Source organism: Diceros bicornis, chromosome 29 (assembly GCF_020826845.1).
Source record: "Diceros bicornis minor isolate mBicDic1 chromosome 29, mDicBic1.mat.cur, whole genome shotgun sequence".
Classification (NCBI taxonomy): domain Eukaryota; kingdom Metazoa; phylum Chordata; class Mammalia; order Perissodactyla; family Rhinocerotidae; genus Diceros; species Diceros bicornis.
The window spans coordinates 34,764,752-34,786,372 of record NC_080768.1 but is presented as its reverse complement, the minus strand read 5'-3'; the positions used below and the strand labels follow the sequence as shown (position 1 = coordinate 34,786,372).

Sequence of the window (21,621 nt, the reverse complement as noted above, 5' to 3'; positions counted from 1 at the left end):
CTAAACACCTGCCCCAGATATTGGCATGAATCCTTCCCTCACAATCTTCAGACCTCTGCTCAGATTTCACCTTCCGTAACTACCTCTTTTAAATAGCAGCCCTCTCCCTCCTCCCACCTATTTCTTTTCCAGATTTTTCACCATAGCAATATCACAATCTGACGTAAATTTTACTTGTTTACTATCTGCTCCACTCCCCTACTACAATGTAAACCCTTAAGCACAGGATTTTTGTCTGCCATGTTCACCACTGTATTCACACATCTAGAATGATGCCTGGAATGTATCAGGTCTCAATATATATTTGTTGAATTGAAGGACGATGGATAAATGGATGGATGGATGGGGGCATGCAGTGAATCCAGGCTGGTAAACCAAGATGCTTCAGAGACCAGTAAGGCACCAAAAGATGAGGACAGCTGGACCCACTGAGCAACCAGGAGTTGAGTAATTAGTACAGATCCTTACATTGAACATGGAGGTGTTCTCCTACCGTGGGGCAGCCTTCACTGTAGACCACACCCTTCCAGGTGTGAAGAGTTTGGAGAGAATTGGTGTAAAAATGTCTGACAGAGCATCTCAGGGAAACATCGGGTTGGGGTGGGGGAGGACTTGTCAGCGTTGCTGAAAGTAAACAAATACTCGTCTTCAGCCTGTTTTCCTCCCAACCACAGTGCCCCACTCCCATCTTGCATGTCACCCCTCCGGGGATCCCCTGGATAAGAACAAGGGACTGCTTCATGGGAGCTTGCTTTTACCAACTAAGCAGGTCTTGTATGCAGTTGCGTGATACAAGATCAAAAGTAAATTTTTCTATCCCCTTCCTGAGATCTTCTAGCCTGAAAGAATTAGAAAACCAACCCTGGAAAACAGAGCATCTCTGCCATTCGCTCGTCCCAAAGCTCTGGACTGGGCCACCTTAGTTAAGACTCCCCAGCCGTCTACTCCTCCGGTTCTGCCAGGGCTACTGAGAAGCAGAGAATAAAATCAGGTCCTTCTTTTATTTTCTCTTGTCTCACTTCACTGCTTTGCCTCTCTTTTCCCCCCTCATCCTCCTATTTTCTACCAATTCTTTTTTAAAAAAAATTTTTCCCTAACTCCAGCCACTCAGTAGCGGGTGCTGCCGCTTGGGATAAAAAATGGCTTCCAGTGTTGCTGCTCTGGAAGCAGAATTGAGTGGTGTGGGGGCACCTGCTGGCCAGCAGCTGGAACTAAAAGGAAGAGAGAGGGCTCAATGCTAGGTGTATCTCAAGGGCAGAAGCCCAGATTGCCTGGGAAACCATCTCCAAGATCCAATTTTATTGACGTATAATTTATATACAGTAAAATTCACTCCCTTTAGTGTACAGTTCTATGAGTTTTAACAACAGCATATAGTTATGTAACTGTGGGAGATCAAGATTTGGCCACCCTGAAATATATCTCTTTACCTTGATTGTTTTCTCTGAGGAACATTTGACCTCCCCCACTAACTGCCTAAAGAATTTGACATGGTGGCTCCTTCCTGGAACAGATCTTCTATCATGATGGCTGTAAAGATAATGTAGGATAGAGGTTACAATAGGAAAGGCACCAAGCCTCTTTTATCAAAAACTCTGTCTCTCCCTGACCACATTATCTATAGATGACCCTGAAAAGAATTGTCCTCCTGCCCTCTGAAGTCCCAGGCCACTACCCACCCCCAACACGCTCCTCGCCTTTAGCTGCAATACTTAAGCAAGCAGCTTAGACAGAGGGACAAGTTGCTCATTTCTGAGTTTCTCCCATGTATACATGTTATTAAACTTGGTATTATTTTCTCCTGCTAACCTGTCTTGTTAATTATTTGGCCAGCCATAAGAACCTTAAGGAAAAGGGCAGAGGGAGATTCTCTCTCTTCCCCTGACAGTTTTGGCGTAGTCGCCAGGAGCCACACTGGCTGGCAAGTTGCCTTGTCTGGCTGGAAGACCTGCCTTCTCCCTGGTCTACTGCAGATGATGAGATATGGGAACGCCTGACGAAAGCCGGCAAAAGGTAAGACTTCTTACCACGTCAGCCTCCCGGAATCTCTATCTGCGGGGTCCGGCAGAAGGAAGTGGTGAGAATTTTTTCTCTTTCTAAATTTAGATTTGCAGGAGAAAATATTTGGGAAACTAGTTTCTTGTGCTTTTAGTGACTCTTGGTTTAAATTTGGTAGAGTACTCTTGGTTTTGATCTTGATCCTTTTTCCTCCCAGATAGTCTCTGTCTTGTTCTGTGTCCTGAGAAAACTTGGCTTTGTGACCAGTGAGAATATTCTCCTCGGTCTCCACCATACGGAAGGTGCATTTACCGGGGTGCCCCTTGGTGATCAGTTGAGAAGACTGGGGTTCCGAACTGTCTCTTTGTCCGGCTGTGCCAAGCTCTCAGGGGAGTTTGTCATAAAGGGACCAGTCCATAAGGGCTTTTGTCGTCTTAACCTTCATTGCTTGTTAGTGCTGGAAAAATCTCATTCCAGTATCGCCTGCCCGGTGTCACAGATTAGTGGGTCTGTGACTGGAGGCGTCCCACACTATTGTGGGAGACCGGAGACAGCGTTTTCACTACACCATCCTTACCGCCTGTGCAACGAAGGTCTTTATTTTCTCTGAATTCTTTGGGAGTGAATTCTGTGGATCATGGGGGCTACATCATCTGCGCCCTCACCAGGGACGCCTCTTGCATCCAGGGTAAAGATTTATTCTAAGCGTGGAAAGTTACCTCCAGGTCTTTCCTTAAAAAGGCTTATTGCATCGAGTCACTATTGGAATAAATATACAAATGAAGATCCTACTCGTCAATGACCAGACGACGGATCCTTTGAATTGGAAAAACTTCTAAATTGGGGGGAAAAAAATGTTTTGAGAGCTCTCACACAATTGTTTAATTGGTACCTAAAAAAAGGCCAGAAAAAGGAAGGGCAAAATTTAAATAGCCTTAAGACCTTGACTCAGGTTACAATTGAATTGAGAACATGTAAAAGTGTAAGTGTTGATAAGATTATAAAGGTTGGAATGTTTGAGCTAATTTTATATAAAGAGGTTACATCAACTTTGCCTGAGTATGTTTTAAAATGTCTGACTGGGAATGCTTCCCTTGTCCAAAATTAGAAGACCAAGACCTATTGATAAAAAATCTTAATGATAACTATGTTTAAAGGTATAAGAGGTGATGAAATTTACATGAAATTTTGTAGGAAAAAACTGATGTTATTTCTATTACAGAACTGGTTAACAAAAATAGTAATTTAAATGATGGCTAATTTTATCTGAAGTCTTATGAAGTCTTGTAGGCAATCTAAATAATTATTGGGAATAAGTAACTAAATAGTTGTGAAAAAGATGAATGTTGGATGAACTTTACACAATAATTATGTGTTATGGTGGTTACAGCTTCCAAACTCTTTTTGGTGACTTAAAACTTTAGAGTTTTGCTAAATTTTATGATAAAAATTCACTGAGTATCATCATTTCCAAATAAGATATTAGACATTGATTGCTAAATGTACGTTTGTCTACTTTTGGCTTTTCATTACAGGAAACCTAAAAGGTGTTTTGGGTCTATTGATAAACACGTGTTTTATTAAAAGCTTGTACTATAAAGTAATCTATTTCTAGAAGTTATGAAGTGTTTATAAATTTTCCAAGCCACAAGATACTAATGTAAAAGAAAGTTTATAATTGTTTACTTAGTTTTTACTTACAAATTAAAGTTTCTAAAGGTTAAAATTTCTAATTAGTATATGTGATCGAAGCTACTAAAAATTAAGAAAAATATGTCTGTGTACAAGGAAAGTAAGATGTATAAAGGTACAAAGAATGGAAATGTTTTGTTTGGTTGATTAAGAAAGATAAATTTGTCCTCAAGTACTAGGAGGGAAAAGAAAGACATGGGACAAATTCTGAATGTAAAAAGAAAGTTATAGGTTTGTGGAAGAGGAATTCTGGAAAAGGAGTTTTTGCATGGTCAAGTTAAATTCATTAAATTAATGAATTTAATTAAGTAAATGAGTTTTAATAGCAGAAGTAAGCTGGTGCAAAATTAAAATTTCTCTTAAAAGGCTAATTTGCTTAAACTTGATAAAGAGGTTAGAAAAGATTTTTCTTTACCTTTGGGTAAGTCTACCTCAAAGACAAAAAAAAAAAAAAAAAAAAACTGTTAAAATAATTTCCTGTGTTCAAAAGACTGAGGTCTCTCTTAAGGCTTTTTGGACTGTTAATGCTCTGTTTGCTTTGACTTTTTATATTTTTGACAAGCTCCCCAAAATTCATATCTTAAATAAAGTCTTTTTTTTTACTTTTTTTCTTTGAGAATTTTCAAAGGGCCCTGAAACTTCTCAAAGAAATTTGCTCTTTTCCTATAAGGAGGAAGATACTAAACTCATTAGGCTTATTCAGTACATTAAATTACATGGAAAGCATTGTCAGACAAGTTATGATAAGCCTGCTTAGGTGGTATTATGTGGACAAATGTTATTGACATAGGTGTTTTAAAATTGTATAACATTACTGAAATTCTGATCTGTCCTGGTTATCAGTCATAATTCTGGTTATTATTATTTTAAAATGTTGTATGTCACAAAATTAACCAAATTTCTCTGTCAATTGCCATTTTGAGGTCTTGTTGTTTACAGACTTATTTCTTTGCTCTAATGCTTTTGCAAAATATGTTTCAACTTCAAGAAAAATTCATGGAAAGGACTCTGACAGTTACACTGGAGTACAGGCTTCTGATAAACTTGCTGATCATAAAACTGAACTGGGTAAGAAATTACAGAAATCTGATGGAGAAACTGATGACTTCATGAAGCCACTAACAAAAAGATTGGGATCAAAAATGGATTACACAGGACTGAATGAACTGATAAGGATGATTATAAATTTTATGATTTTTCATTTGAAGTATTGCTGAATTTTTAATGTTTTGTTTTTTCAGATTTAAGGAAAACTTTTTCTCTTTTCTCCTGAGCTAGCTATGACTTATAGCAATTTGGTAAATGATACTTTTGTAAGTAAAATTGAAATATTTATCTTTTTCTCTCTACCTGATCCCTCCAGGATTTGGAAACTCTTAGTAAGTGAGTACTGTTGTTTTCATGGCAATATAGGTATTTGCATAAGTTCAATAAGAATCTGTTCTCCTTATAACAGGACACAATTGGAAACACTGGTTATATTACCAAGGTTGTGACTGGAACATCATATTTGCGATATAACCATACAGCTTTTGAGGAATGAAGATTGGACTTTATGGAATAAAGCCACGTGGAAATATTGGCCTGGTACCTTATGTTCCAAGCTGCCCTTACCAGGATAAGTAAAGAATGTCACTTATCTGGTACCTTTGAGGTACAAGGAACCTCAAAATATTTTGGGGGAACCTCGGAAGAGAGGAATTCACCCAAATCTGTAGGTATTACAGGCGAAGTCTGATGACAAAATCCTTGGCTTGGCTTTCCTGGCCTTGAGAGGCCTTTGAAGTTCAATGTGAGATTCCTTATAAAAAGTTCCAGCAAAGCAGATTTAAAAGAGCCTATGTGATCAACGGCTATTCTTGCTGTACTTATGTAAATAATTGGGCCGACTCTATTGGAACTAGACTTATTTTGCAAACTAGTTAGTTTTAATTTGGCTATCTTAATAAAAATGAGGGTGATTTTAGAGAGAAAAATTATATTTCAGTAAAAACTATAGTATACATTTGCGGATATTAGATCCTAGTTTTGTTAATTGTCTTTTGAGGTTTTTGTTTTATATCTGTTGACTGGACTGGATCCTGATTTCTTCTAGTCTCCTGAAATATCTGGCTACAGAGATCCAAACTAACGTTTTTGATTTTTTCCATCATTTTCATTTGGAATCACTGAAAACTGAACCTGCCCTTTTTCCTGAAGCCTTACAAAGTGAAGCCGATGGACTTGATATAAACTTAAGAGATTACCCGATGACATCATCAGAGACATTTTAACCGCAAAAGATAGTTTGACGCTGACATCTAAAAATCTTCTTAACTGGCTGTCCTCTAACTCAGAAACTGCTTTACAACTTGCTCCAACCATTAACCTTGTTTTTCTTTTGTTTACATAGAAATGCTTCTATTAAATACTTGATTGCTTGCTTCCACAATATAGGCGTAACCTTGAGAGCCCACCTGCATCACCACCTTCCAAAAGGAACTTAATTGAACTGATCTATTATCAGGTCTAAGAAATGTGTTCAGTGAGATGAAACAATCTACCAACTCAGCTTCTGGACTATGAAACTTCTTTAAGTTTCAAAAAGACTGTGAAACTTTTAGTTTCAAAGGCGGGACTGTGGGAGATCAAGATTTGGCCACCCTGAAATATATCTCTTTACCTTGATTGTTTTCTCTGAGGGACATTTGACCTCCCCCACTAACTGCCTAAAGAATTTGACATGGTGGCTCCTTCCTGGAACAGATCTTCTATCATGATGGCTGTAAAGATAATGTAGGATAGAGGTTACAACAGGAAAGGCACCAAGCCTCTTTTATAAAAACTCTGTCTCTCCCTGACCACATTATCTATAGATGACCCTGAAAAGAATTGTCTTCCTCCCCTCTGAAGTCCCAGGCCACTACCCACCCCCAACACGCTCCTCGCCTTTAGCTGTAATACTTAAGCAAGCAGCTTAGACAGAGGGACGAGTTGCTCATTTCTGAGTTTCTCCCATGTATACATGTTATTAAACTTGGTATTATTTTCTCCTGCTAACCTGTCTTGTTAATTATTTGGCCAGCCATAAGAACCTTAAGGAAAAGGGCAGACGAGATTCTCTCTCTTCCCCCGACATAACCATCCCCTGCCCCTGCCCCTTTGTATTTAACTTCTCCCTCCTTCTGCAGCCCCAGGCAACCACTCCTCTGTTTTCTGTCCCTATAGTTTATGTTGGCAACTAAAGCAAATTTTTCTTAAAATAGTGTACAGGTCAAATAAAATATCCGGAAGTTAAATTCAGCCCACTTGCCTTCAGTTTGCTCTTCTGGTTTAGGTTATTATGAAAGACAGAAAGCTCTAACTGTGTTCCCTGCCAAAATCCGTGGGCAAAGAGACCTAAAGTCTGGCTGACCTGCTGGAAATGGAGAGTGAAGGGCAAACTAGGGAACCATATATAATTTAATAGTTGAGTCATCTTTCATCACCCTGAAATTCGTGCAGTGACCACTACATGCCAGGTATGAGAGGCAACCATTGGCCCTGTTCTTCAGAGACAAACATGAGATTTTAAAAGGTTAAGCTGTATAACCAAGAGCACAGACTAGACTGCCTGATTTTGCATCCTGGTTTCTTAATAGCTTTCTGAACTTAGTCAAGCTGCTTACCCAGTGCCTCAAGTTCCTCATCTATAAGATAGGGATAATAATAGTACCAACTCCTCGGGTGGTTGATATAAGGATTAAATGAGTTAATACGTGTAAAGAGCTGGCACAGACGGAGTGCTCCGTGTCAGCTTTGATAATCTGCTGAATCTCCAACACTGTGCCAGACTCTTGGGAGAGATTCCATACCCTCAGTGAATTTTTACTTACCGCCTCCTTTGTACAAAGAAGAAGGATACTTGTGAAATAATGGTGCCAACTCAGATTAAGGCATGAAGTGCTGGATTACATAAAATGCACTGTGAAGGGAGGTAATCCATAATTACCTCAAGCCCAATGAGTCAAACTTGCCTTAACGTTCTGCTGCCATCTCACAGTGGCCCCTTTGGAGGAGAACACTCCACCCTTTCCATATTAAATAAGCATATACCCTATAAGCAGTCCAGGGTTTGCTCTCATCTCCAGGCTGGCCACCCTTGAGAGATGGAAGAAAGTCTCTACTTATTGAGAATCTACAAAGTACCAGGCTTTATGCTTTCCAATTTATTAAACATTTATTCAGTATCTATTAATTCTCTAGCACTGTGCTAAGTGCTGGGGATTCAAAAACTTGGAAAGGATCCAAGTCCTTATGGCATTTACAGGTCGTTATGGAGCCTACAGACACATGAAAAAGGGAGAGCTGCATGTGTGGGGCAGGGGTATATGGGAAATCTCTGTACCTTCCTCTCAATTTTGCTGTGAACCTAAAACTGCTCTAAGAAAATAAAGTCTTAAAAAGATGTGTATGGGGGCTGGCCCCGTGGCGTAGTGGTTAGGTGCGCGCGCTCCGCTGCAGCGGCCTGGGGTTCAGATCCCGGGTGCGCACTGACACACCGCTTGTCAGGCCATGCTGTGGTGGCGTCCCATATAAAGTGGAGGAAGATGGGCACGGATGTTAGCCCAGGGCCAGTCTTCCTTGGCAAAAAGAGGAGGATTGGCAGATGTTAGCTCAGGGCTGATCTTCCTCACACGCGCGCACACACACACACACACAAAAAGAAGATGTGTATGTGTGTGTGTTGGGGGGGAGGCAATAGTCTTATTGATACTACAATAAACATTTATCTAGAGGGCCCAAAGGAAAAAGTATTGAATCTTAATTAAAGAGTAGAGTGACTCACTGTTCGCAGATGACATGAGTCTACATATAGAAAAGCCTAAAGAATCCACCAGAAAACTGTTAGAAATAATCAACAACTACAGCCAAGTTGTAGGGTACAAAATCAACTTACAAAAATCAGTTGAGTTTCTATACACTAATAACGAACTAGCAGAAAGAGAAGTCAAGAGTACAATCCCTAACAACAATGTACAACCAAAATTTCACAATGTTATAAATTATTAAGACAACAATAAAATAAATAAATAATAATAATTCACCACAGGGGGGAAAATACAATCCCATTTACAACCACAACAAAAAGAATAAAATATCTAGAAATAAATTTAACCAAGGAAGTGAAAGACCTATACACTGAAAACTATAAGACACTATTGAAAGAAATCAAAGAAGACATAAAGAAATGGAAAGCTATTCCATGCTCATGGATTGGAAGAATAAACACAGTTAAAATGTCCATATTCCCTAAAGCAATCTACAGATTCAATGCAATCCCAATCGGAATTCCAATGACATTCTTCATGGAAATAGAACAAAGAATCCTAAAATTTATATGGAACAACAGAAGACCCTGAAAAGCCAAAACAATCCTGAGAAAAAGGAATAAAGCTGGAGGCATCACAATCCCTGTCTTCAAAATATACTATAAAGCTATAATAATCAAAACAGCATGGTACTGGCACAAAAACAGACACATAGATCAATGGAACAGAATTGAAAGCCCAGAAATAAAATCACACATCTACAGATAGCTAATCTTCGGCAAAGGAGCCAAGAACATACAATGGAGAAAGGAAAGTCTCTTCCATAAATGGTGTTGGGAAAACTGGACAGCCACATGCAAAAGAATGAAAGTAGCCCATTATCTTACACCATAGACAAAAATTAACTCAAAATGATTAAAGACTTGAATGTAAGACCTGAAACCATAAAACTCCTAGAAGAAAATATAGGCAGTACACTCTTTGACATCTTTTTGAATACCATATCTACTCAGGCAAGGGAAACAAAAGAAAAAATAGACAAATAGGACTACATCAGACTAAAAAGCTTCTGCAAGGCAAAGGAAACCATGAACAAAACGAAAACTGGGAGAAAATATTTGCAAATCATATATTCGACAAAGGGTTAATTTCCAAAATACATAAAGAACTCATACAATTCAACAACAACAAAAAAACCCGATCAAAAAATGGCAGACGGGCCGGCCCCGTGGCTTAGCGGTTAAGTGTGCGTGCTCCGCTGCTGGCGGCCCAGGTTCGGATCCTGGGCACACACTGATGCACCGCTTCTCCGGCCATGCTGAGGCCGCGTCCCACATACTGCAACTAGAAGGATGTGCAGCTATGACATACAACTATCTACTGGGGCTTTGGGGGAAAAAATAAAATAAAAAAAAAATTAAAAAATGGGCAGAGGATGTGAACAGAGATTTTTCCAAAGAAGACATACAGATGGCCAACAGGGACATGAAAAGATGCTCAACATCACAAGGTGATGAGATATCACCTTACACCTGTCAGAATGGCTATAATTAACAAGACAAAAAATAACAAATGTTGGAGAGGATGTGGAGAAAAGGGAACCCTCATACACTGCTGGTGGGAATGCAAACTGGTGCAGCCACTGTGGAAAACAGTATGGAGATTTCTCAAAAAAATTAAAAATAGAAATACCATATAATTCAGCTATCCAACTACTGGGTATTTATCCAAAAAACATGAAGCTACAATACAAAGAGATTTATGCACCCCTATGTTCATTGCAGCATTATTTACGATAGCCAAAACGTGGAAGCAACCCAAGTTCCCACCAATGGATGAACGGATAAAGATGTGGTTTATATATACAATGGAATACTACTCAGCCATAAAAAAAGACAAAATCGTCCCATTTTGGACCTTATTATGTTAAGCAAAATAAGTGAGACAGAGAAAGACAAATACTGCATGATCTCACTCATATGTGGAAGATAAACACAGGGATAAAGAGAACAGATTAATGGTTACCAGAGAGGAAGGGGGGGGCGAAAGGGGTAAAGGGGCACATATGTATGGTGATGGATAAAAACTAGACAATTGGCAGTGAACACAATGCAGTCTATACAGAAACTGATAAATAATAATGTACACCTGAAATTACACAGTGTTATAAACCAATATGACCTCAATAAAATAATTGGAAAAAAAAAAGAGAAGAAAACAGGCTGTTGGGATTTTGATTGGGATTGCATTGGATCTGTAGATCACGTTGGGTAGTGTTGCAATCTTAACAACATTAAATCTTCCAATCCATGAAAAAAAATAAAAAATAAAAAAAACAGTGAGTGAGGTGGGGCCCAAAGGGAAGGCTTGGAGGGGAGATAATACTGGGAGCTGCCCTGAATGTAGAGAAGGTATGCGTGGGGCAGACTGTAGGCAGGCACCTCAGGTGTGTGCTGAGCATTGCTGGAGAAGAAAGCCAGGGTGAGAATTTGGAGGGTCCAGAGAATGGGCTAAGAAGTGTGGACTTCATCTTGTGGGCTCTTGATGTATTGTTACCTCATTTAAGCCTTATAACCACCCTGAGAGGATTACAAAAAGAAAAAGAAAATGTATCCCTATTTTACAGATCAGGAAGTTCAGACTGAGGAAGTGAGTGGCTCACAATCCTAAAGTAAGTGGTGGAACCAGGATTGGAAGTCTGAACACAAACCCTGTGCTTTCACTCCAGTTCACAGTGTCCTGACACTACCAGTCCAGTAAACCAAAAGGTAAGTGGTGTTGCCCAGTGCTCACGTCCTCTGAGCCGGGGCCCAGGCAAGCTCAAGGTCCCCCTCCTCAACTCTCAGTCTCGGCCTCCTAGGAACCTGCAGAGGAATCTTCCCATGCCCACCCTTCATACTCCGACTTCTGCGTCTCTTTCCAGCCTTCATTTGCCACCACACCCTACAAACATTCCATGGCTGAACAACCCTCAGATCCTTTCTTCATGCTGTTGGCCATTTGCTCTACCTGAAACACCCACACCCTGTTCTCTCAAACCTGGCTAACTCCTGATGTACTTTCCACACACTCAGCTCAAACGTCACTTCCTCCCAGAAGCTTTCTATAACACTCCTCCTTCCCGCTGTGTAATTAGGTCTTCCATCCTCCGTACTTCCAAAACTCCTCATCTACTCTACAATTCTCCATACTGGGTCATATGGTTCATTTTTCCTCATAATTGTAGAGCTATACAGTGGTCACTCAATAAAGGACTGTTGAATGAATGAGTGGAGACCTCTTTTCTGCTCTAAAGCCCTGCTCCTTCCCCTGGCCCTGGGGCCCTCCTCTCCAGCACTCTGCACTGCCTGAGCCAGATCTCTGGTTATCTTCCTTCCTGGCCTGCTGACTCCATCTGGTCTCCACTCTTGGGGGCTCTGCCCTCATCAAAAAGCAAAGCCAGGGCCGGCTTTGTGGCTCAGCGGTTAAGTGCGCGCGCTCCGCTGCTGGCGGCCCGGGTTCGGATCCTGGGCGCGCACCGACGCACCACTTCTCCAGCCATGCTGAGGCCGCGTCCCACGTACAGCAACTAGAAGGCTGTGCAACTACGACATACAACTATCTACTGGGGCTTTGGGGGGAAAAAATAAATAAATAAAATCTTTAAAAAAAAAAAAAGCAAAGCCAGATACAGATGACTTCTAGAACCAGAGGACATTCCCACACCACTCTCCCCACCTTATTGCTCAGAGGGACAGTGAGAGTTAACTAGTCTTTCAGCCTGGAAAGGATGAAGAGAGAAAGAGAGCCTTGGCCCTGGGGGAGGTCACTAGCACCCCCTCCCTGAGTCAATGGCAGCCTCTGACATCAGCAACAGCTGTATGCCCCAGTCCTCCCCACACCACCACCTCCCCCTCACAATGGCCATAATTCTGCACCGGATGGCAACAGCAGGACCTTGAACATTATCTGCATGTCCTGTCCCACAATAACCCCCTCCCCATCACCTCCACTGAGGCACACATGTGCATGAGGGTGCACGTGTACCAAGTAGGGATGGGAGCTGGCATCCAGCCTTCCCAGCACGCCCTCTGCACCTTCTCTTTTTTCTTGTGTGAGGAAGATCAGCCCTGAGCTAATATCTGATGCCAATCATCCTCTTTTTTTTTCTGAGGAAGACTGGCCCTGAGCTAACATCCATGCCCATCTTCCCCCACTTTATATGGGACACCGCCATAGCATGGCTCGACAAGCAGTGCGTTGGTGCGCGCCCGGGATCCGACCCGGTGAACCCTGGGCCACTGCAGTGGAGCGCACGCACTTAACCACTTGCACCACCGGGCTGGCCCCTGCACCTTCTTTCTATGTCTGTGAAAGGCAAAGGGCCCCCGGCATAGGCTGGAGCCTCCACCTTCCATGCTGTCTTCCCTGGGACTCTGCAGGGCTGGAAAGAAAGCCTACAGGCAGGTTTCCTAAGTCAAAGGACATACCTGCGCCCCCAGCAGCTTCTTCAGTTTGTCACCAATAGAGGAGCAAGAGCCTACTCTGTGCCCTGCCCGGAGCTGAGTGCTGGGGTGCAGGGTGAGAGGGGAAGTGGACATGGCATCTGCCTCAGGGAGAAACAGTCCCACAGAAGAAACAAGCAAACATACAAACCGATGACACAAATCAGGACGAGATGGGCCCTTCTAGTGGTACTGACATAAAGGTGTGAGTCAGAGGAACAAGCCATTCCAAAAGGTTGGGGTGGTCAATGGAGGCTTCAAGCAGAGGAGGGGGCCTCAGCTGGCCTCGAGGAATGGGCTGGGGGCCTCTAGGCAGCCACTGCTGAGAGAGGAGCCCAAGACAAGGGCCTCTCTGGGTTGCTGGACCCTTCCCACTGCTTCACCAGGGGTTGAAATGGGGGGTCTGGGACTCACCCTGTCCTATATGGGCTCCAGGCCCCCCACCTGGCTCTGAGCAGGTCCTGTCCCTTTCATCCTTTCTGGAGTGAGGGAGACAATGAGAGCCAGTGGGGACCTGCTACTGCTCCCCACTTGGTAGGCCTTCCCCTGCCTCCATGCAGTGTTGACAGGACACAGAACTCTCTCACACAGGAGACAGGCCCTGGGCCAAGGACAAATTTAGTGTGATTCTCTCTACCTCCAATAGTCTTGCCCAGTGAATCTGGCTTAAAAGCAACCTCAAGGTCAACCTTAAAGGGAAAAGATTTTGTCAGAGACCAGCATGCAGGCTGGCGGGGATCTCCCTCACTGGATCTGGGTGATAGTGTGGGAACTGCAGACCAGACTCAGCCGCCTCATCAGTCCCTGTTTAGAACACAGGGCCCCCAAAGTACAAAGACTGGAGTGAGCACCCCAATACCCTGTCTTTTCAACCTTCCAGCTCATGCCAAGCCCTGTAGTGCATCCTGCCCAGCTGAGGTTACTCAGGGAAATTGTGAGGAAGGGTGCGGGACGCAGCCAGGCCCAGGGCCCCTTTGTGTCTCTGACCAGTTCTACCCTCTGCTTAAAGATCTTTCAGGACTCAGCCCTGAGGGATCACCTTTGCTCCAGCACAAACCCCTAAGAAGGGAACTGACTCCGAATAGGGCTTTGGTAAAGGCTGTTTATATAAATGGATGAGTAAAAAACTGAACAGAACAACTGAACACCAACCCTCTGGGGGCTGCAGAAGGAACCGTGTAAAGATGGACTGAAGGTCAGAGGACTTGTGTTGTTGTCTCAGCCCACCCACTGACCAGCTGTTTGACCTTGAACCGGTCATCTCCACTCTGGACTTCAGGCTCCTCATCCAGGGGCTGGAGGGGCTCCACCAGCTCTGACCCGCTAAGTTCTCTTAGCAGACACCCTGGGCACTCCCAGGGCACTGCTTTTCAAAGCATAGTGTGCAGTTCACAGAACACCTGCACGGCAATCACCTGGGAATTTTTTTTAATGCAGGTTTCAGAGCCTCAATTCTAGACCTGGTAAACCTGGAGTTTCTTTTTTTTTTTTTATTTTGGTGAGGAAGATCAGCCCTGAGCTAACATCTATGCCAATCCTCCTCCTTTTGCTGAGGAAGACCGGCCCTAGGCTAACATCCATGCCTATCTTCCTCCACTTTATATGGGATGCCGCCACAGCATGGCCTGACAAGTGGTGCATCGGTGCATGCCCGGGATCCGAACCCGGGCCGCCAGCAGCGGAGTGCACGTGCTTAACCACTACGCCATGGGGCCGGCCCCAAACCTGGAGTTTCTAAGGATCGGGGCTAGAAATCTGCATTTTAGGCATTACTCACGTGGTATTTGAGAACCACTGTCAGATGGTGCCTGCTTTCTTCTAAACTGCCTTGACCTCAGCTGCTGCTTTCTCTCCTTTCCATCTTCCCATGTCTGGCACCAACCTCCCCCCTCCCCTGCCACGTTTCCCACAAATGGCCAAAGCTGCAGTGTGAGGCAATCCCTCTATCCTTGACCCCTTCCTTTGTACAGTGAGTGATGGCTCTTTTATCTCTTGATGATGAAGCACAGCCTTCAGCTGGGGCATTTAAGACGCAGAACACACGGTTGCAGCCACAGCTGCAGGAGCCAGAGGCAGACCTTGACAGGCTCAGGAAGTCTGGAAGAAGCCACCCTCAAGAGCAGAGGCGGCAACAGCAACAGCAGCAGCACCACTCCATCTGCCCCCGCTGCCAGGAAACAATGCTCCTCGCGACGTTTAAGCTGTGTGCTGGCAGCTCCTACAGACACGTGCGCAACATGAAGGGTGAGTTCCCCGGGAAAGGGGGGTTCCGGGTGGTGGCCAGGAGCTCTCAGGCAATGAGGCTTAGTGGGGCAAGTACTGGACTGGGGGACAGGCCACTTAGGTTCTCATCTCAGTTGTGCCTCTTACTGGGTGAGTCTGTGCAAGTGTCTTCCCTTCAGAACCTCAATTTTCCCACCTGAAGAATTGGGCTGGACACTAAAAAGTCTATGTCCCTTCTAGATTCTGTAATTTCTGGTCTCCTCTCCAGGGCTCCAATCTTTCTTAAACTATTCCTGACTGCCTTCCTCTAGGATTGGTACCAACGGTACTAGGAAAGTCCTAGCCAGTGGTAGAGGTAGGAGTAAGCCTTGACTCCAATAAGCAGTGTTGGCAAGCCTGAGACAGGGGCAGGGAAGAGAAGGGGAGAAGGAAAACAACGGGGAGCCAGACAGCAGAAGAGCAAGGTAGTGAGAGAGGGGACGGAGCAGGGGGTCTTGTTATCACTGTACAGTCAGGAGGTGGAAACATTACTGAAGGCCACTTTGGTAGAGCTGATCAGGACCCAAGGTCATTTGAGTCAGTTCCCTGTTGTCATTGAAGGATTCACAAACCAACCTAACCAAGTCCTTTCCAATTACAGTAGGTTGAATTAGCCCCGGCAGTGCGGCTGTTCTCACTAGATCAACAAGACTCACCTGGCTCAGACTCTGGGGGCACACTGAGCAGTTCCTCATGCAAAGGACCCTAGCCGCTGGCAGCTACACAGACCTCAGGGGATGGGTGTTTTTAATTCTCCTGTAGCAGGATTATTCTCGTTGTTTGAACAAACCTTCTCTCCATTTCAAGAAGGAAACTTCAGCAGGCTCTGGCGCAGCCCCTGCCTCCAGGCAGGACCAGGCCTAGCCAGCCCAGATGAAAGGCAGATTCTGGCCCTGGAGGCACGTGGTGCATTGTAATGAGCACTGGACTGGGAGTTGACCTGGCTCTAGTTCAGGTCCCTACTAGGAATCTGTGTGTTCCTGAGTAAGCAGTTTCCTCATCTGTGACAAGATAAAGGGGTGGAATGGGCCATCTCTAAAGGGCTTTCTTGGCTCCTAAGCAAGTTTCCTCCCCTCCCGTCAGGGCTGAGGCACCAAGCTGTGCTGGCCATTGGCCAGGAGCTGAACCGGATGGCACTGGGGGGCCCGACCCCAAGTGGGTGGATCAACCAGGTTCGGCGTCGGAGCTCTCTGCTTGGTAAGTGCTGAGGCTTCTGGGCTTCTGCCAGTGGCAGGAGGCTCCCGGGGTGCAAACGCTGTGCATGTGGCTCAAGTTCCCTCCCCCACCCCACCCCACCCTGGCCTTTCTCACTCACTTTGAGGATGGGAATGGAGTCCCTCAAGGCGAGATCCCCTCCCTGTCACCTGCAGCTGCTGTGTCTAACTTGACCTGCAGGCTGGACCCTATGGCTTTGGTCTTGGCTCTTCAGAGGAAAGAGCAGATCCAGAGATCAAAAGGATAAAAGCTGGTGGGAGGCTTGGGGACCAGAAGGAAGCTGGGTCTCTCCTTGGCTGTGTATCCAGGTTCTCGGCTAGAAGACACTCTCTACAGCGACCAGGAGCTGGCCTATATCCAGCAGGGAGAGGAGGCCATGCAGAAGGCTCTGGGCATCCTCAGCAACCAGGAGGGCTGGAAGAAGGAGAACCAGCAGGTAAGGGTGAGTGTAGAGGAACTGCCATTCCTCACCGTTCCACTGCCATCCTCAAGGCCAGCTGTGGTCTCAGAATTCCTGCCTTGTGCAGTACTCACCCAGCAGCAAGTAGTTTTAACTCGAGAATTCTCCTTTCCCAAGAACATATTGTCAGATACTGCCCCCATCAAAGACATCTTGGAGACTCGCGTTTGAGAAACCTCCAAGCATTGTACACCTATTCAGCTAAAGCCATGCAATGGGGATTCCGCCTGCATTAGAGGCCTCATCACCCTGGGTCAGAAGTCCCAATGTCAAGGTGCAGTGTCTGTGCTGTTCAGCCCACCTTATGGCTGATTTGCAGGGGTGATCCAGGCTCACCTGCAACAAGGCTGGACTAGAATACAGATGGCCCAAGGCCTTCTGGGGCTCTCTACTCCTGAGCACTGCACCTTCACTGGGAACCAGTAACAAGGCACATGTTAAAGGCCAGTGGCTCTGTTGAGACTTTGGTGGCTTAATCTTCACCAAAAGCTTACATGCTGCCCATTGCCCAAAGTTTAGGTAAAACTTCTCCAAGCTCTCAGTTAACAGACAGACTACTGGTTTGGGAGTCGAGAAATGTGGGGTCTAGGCCCAGCAATGCTCTTAGCTAAGGGTCTCTGGGCAAATCACTGACCTTCTCCGGCCCTACATCCTTCTTGTGTAAAACGAGGTATTGGACTAAAGAAGTCTTTTAAGATCCCATCCAACATTCTATGGATGTAATTAACTGCTTGTAGACCAGACTTTTCCCACTCCCAGGTTTGTCTCTCTCAGGATCTTTGAGCTTCTGAAGTCAAGTAAGTGCCTTTTCAGTTGGACCTACCCACACCCATCAACATTTACTCCCAAGAAAAGAGGGTCCAGGGAGCACACAGGTTACCTCTCAAGTCTTCAACAGATGTCTGAGGCTTGTGACAGGAAAGATTACCTACTCCAAGTTTTTTTTTGTGTGTGTGAAGAAGATCAGCCCTGAGCTAACGTCTGCCAATCCTCCTCTTTTGCTGAGGAAGACTGGCCCTGGGCTAACATCTGGCCGATCTTCCTCCACTTTATGTGGCTCGCCGCCACAGCATGGCCTGACATGCGGTGCGTCGGTGCGCGCCTGGGATCCGAACCCGGGCCCCCAGCAGCAGAGCACGTGCACATAACTGCTACACCACGGGGCCGGCCCCCTACCTACTCCATCTTAATCAGAAATAGTTCCAGGCTTCCTTATGCTTAGCTTAGAGTTCCTTTTGCTGTTCTCCTTCCTGCCTTGCCTGGCATTGTCTATATGCCCTAGGCCAGGAATATTTTTCTCTAACCTTTATCCTGGAGCTCCTTGCTCTCCCTGATAGGCAAATGGGGACAAAGTGCTGAGTAAAGTGGTTCCAGACGTGGGCAAGGTATTCCGGTTGGAGGTGGTGGTGGACCAGCCTGTGGAGAGGCTTTATGAAGAGCTTGTGGAACACATGGAGGCCATGGGAGAGTGGAACCCAAATGTCAAGGAGATCAAGGTGAGGCGAGTCCAGGTGTGGGCGGCAGGGACCCAAGGGCCCAGCCTGAAAAGGCGGGCCAAAGACGGGGCTGCAAGCCGTGGGTGGTGCCTTAGCCCCAACACTGGCTGAGCAGTGATTCTGGTTCCCTGTGGCCTGGTAGGTCCTGCAGAAGATTGGAAAGGATACAGTCATCACCCATGAGTTGGCTGCAGAATCAGCAGGAAACCTTGTGGGGCCCCGTGACTTTGTGAGTGTGCGCTGTGCCAAGCGCCGAGGCTCCACCTGTGTGTTGGCTGGCATGGCCACACATTTCGGGGAGATGCCTGAGCAGAAAGGTGTCATCAGGTAATACTGGCAGCAGGCTCAAGAGCTCCCTTTCCTAACACAGGCCTTTGGGCATGCACCCACCAAGTGTGTGATGAATCCCCAGCTCCAAGAAACCAATCCTTGGTCCCTACCCTCAGCTTCCTTCTACTAAGGAAGATTCTCATTTTCCATAGCAGGGAAGGGAGACAAGATTGGCCCTACTTATACTGGCCCAGTTTGTCCTGACCCTCCCAGAAAGTTTAAGAACCTTAATAATTTTCTAAAACAAGAGGTAGGGCTGAGGTTTAGCTGGTATGCTCAGGTACGACTCTACTGTTGATTAAAATATAATCCATACCACTTAGAACATAGCTGCTACCTGAGTTTCCCAGGGGCCCTAGCCACTACCTTGGACCCTTTCCCCACTCTCCCAGTCATCCAGCAACTAAAAGGCACGACAGGAAGCCTCCAGGTTCCAGCTCCAGCTCCATCCAGCATTTGTTCTAATGAGCTGGTAACCACACTAACTGTTAAATATCACCCTTGGCAAAGGATACTTCTCTGATGAGATTTGGAAAAGACAAGGTACTTGAGAAACGTGGCCAGTATAACTAGTCAGCATAAAAGAGAACTCTCAATTGTCCTCCTGACCCGACTACTTCTCTTAATTTGCCAGAGCCGAGCAGGGTCCCACTTGTATGGTGCTCCGTCCCCTGGATGCAAGTCCCTCAAAGACCAAACTCACTTGGCTGCTCAGCATTGACCTCAAGGTGAGGGGCATGGGAGGTAGCTCAGTGGGTAGGCAGTGGTGAGAAAAAGAGGCTCCTACCCCTCCCACATTATCCCACACAGAACAAGAAAAATCCTCTTCCATTTTGAGAGAATCAGACTGTTGGAGAGGAAAGAGACTTAAGTTAATGGTCTAATTGCTATTCCATCACCTCAAAAGACTGCAAATGGCTCCCTCTTACCTCTCATATCAAATTTCAACTCTGTAGTTATCATTTTAGAAAGGAAACTTAGGCCCAAAAAGATAGGGTAACTAGCTCAGGGTCACACAGCTGGGAAGAGATGGCTGAAATTTGTCTTGACAACAGGGCAGTAATGCAGCCCTTGACCCTGGTCAACTGCAAGGTTGCACCTATAAACAGAGCCGGAAGACCAAGCCCTAGGCAGCCCGTAGTGTTTGTGATAGGGTACAGAGGTGTCTAGAGTGGAACATCACCCACAAGATGGCCAAATTCTTCTATCTTCTACTCTAGGGATGGCTGCCAAAGACCATCATCAACCAGGTCCTATCACAGACCCAGGTGGATTTTGCCAACCATCTGCGAAAGCGCCTGGAGTCCAGCCCTGCTCCTGAAGCCAGGTGTTAAAGACCAGCTTGCTGCTCCCAACTCTTCCTAGCTGCACTGGCTTGCAAGCTCATCAGGAAAATCCCTCCTAGAAGCCTGCAAGTCTGTTTAAGATCTTTATCTGAGGACAGTGCGATGAGGTGGTAGTGTATTTAGAGTATGATACTAGGACTCAGACTGGTAAAATTTTAGTACCAAGAAAACGTGGACAAGGCTCTTAAAGAGAAAGAGCCTTCCAGCTTCTTCACTGATTAGCTGTGAAATGAAGGTTAAGGGTCCCAAAATATTTGCAAAACTTTTTATGGGCCTAACGTCTACCTAAAAACATCTTAAAAATGCTACTAACTGATATAGGGTGCAGAGGGTGCGAAATACAAAGACTGGAACCTCACGCTTTATGGGCTCAAGAGCTCCATTCCCTGCAGGCAGTGTGTGTGGACATTCAGGGTCTTACAGAGGGGCTCCAGCAACCCTCTGCTCCTCCACCAAGTAGGAAGAGAACTGCACCACAGAGTAAGCAACCCTCACAGTAGGTACCTGCCAGAAACTTAGTCCAGGTTTTCTTGACAAAAAAATACAAAACTAATTATTAGACTGGTTCCCCTACTTCTTCCATGAGCAACAGTCAGAATAAAGAATCATAATTAACACAAAAACTTCAGTCTGTACCTCTTTCAAAATTCTACTCCTAGGAAAAAAAAAATCTATTCTAGTAAATTGCAACTTCATACTAAAGGAGTCCTGGGCAAAGATTTTAATTAGTTAAATAAACTAAATCCTCTAGCTCATTAAAAGGAAAAACTATTGAGGACTTATGTCATTCAATTATTTGGAATCTGTTACCAGAATCTTTCATAAAAATTTAATTTCCATGATAAGCACAAGCCTAAATCAGTTCTTGAGTTCTCTATAACTGTTAGCTGATTAATGGGCATTGAAAAATGAAGATTATGACTGAGGATTTTTATTTACCTAATTAAAAGGACAGTCCCAAATATGAGAGAATGAACGGTATTACTAAGATAAAATTAAACAAAAACAAATTTTATTATTTTCCCATTAGTGACTGTTTAGACCTAAAGATGGAACTGAATCTTCAGCTCAGTTACTATACCAGCTTTCAGCGTGGCTCGGGCTGCCAATTTCCCTGCTTTAACAGGTCAGCATTTTACTATTTTGAGAGGAGATGGCTAGAAGGGGTAATATAGTGTTAGCAAATTCCCTTTCCAAGATACAGAGAAATTTTGCTTAAAAATATAAATTGGGATGGGATTATTTTGCTAAAATGTATAACTAGGATGAAAAACCAACATTACCACTTGAAGCTTTTCCATTCTAGTTCTAATAGCATTGATGATTTATATCATTTGGAAACAGAGCTCTAGCTTATTTATTAAATTAGCAGTAGTGGGAATGCTCATATTTATTGAAGTATTGAAATTTTACAACTGATAGAGGTATTTATTATCATTATTTATTCTGATTGTTTCTTAGTCTATTTTTGGCATAGAAGAAACTGGTTATCTATCCAGGAGCTTCATAGTGAGAGAAGATAGCTGTAGTAGTATTTCTAGAACAGAA

At 44.5% G+C, this 21,621-nt stretch overlaps 1 protein-coding gene across 4 annotated transcripts; it reads left to right on the top strand.

The window, feature by feature from the left end:
• The first annotated feature begins 1,399 nt into the window (after window positions 1–1,399).
• STAR (steroidogenic acute regulatory protein) lies at window positions 1,400–21,126 on the top strand. 4 transcript variants are annotated; one of them, XM_058525214.1, is made up of 10 exons: window positions 1,400–2,013; window positions 11,107–11,248; window positions 13,974–14,159; window positions 14,969–15,208; window positions 16,310–16,423; window positions 16,750–16,883; window positions 18,239–18,397; window positions 18,540–18,724; window positions 19,362–19,455; window positions 19,948–21,126. In XM_058525214.1, the coding sequence occupies exons 4-10, from the start codon at window positions 15,145–15,147 to the stop codon at window positions 20,059–20,061; spliced, it is 864 nt and encodes a 287-aa protein (XP_058381197.1). In that variant the 5' UTR covers window positions 1,400–2,013; window positions 11,107–11,248; window positions 13,974–14,159; window positions 14,969–15,144; the 3' UTR covers window positions 20,062–21,126. The 4 variants fall into 4 exon arrangements, with proteins under 4 accessions (XP_058381197.1, XP_058381198.1, XP_058381199.1 ...); XM_058525215.1 differs by lacking the exon at window positions 13,974–14,159 and having other exon boundaries at window positions 14,974–15,208; XM_058525216.1 differs by lacking the exon at window positions 13,974–14,159 and having other exon boundaries at window positions 16,750–16,877.
• Window positions 21,127–21,621: the final 495 nt, after the last annotated feature.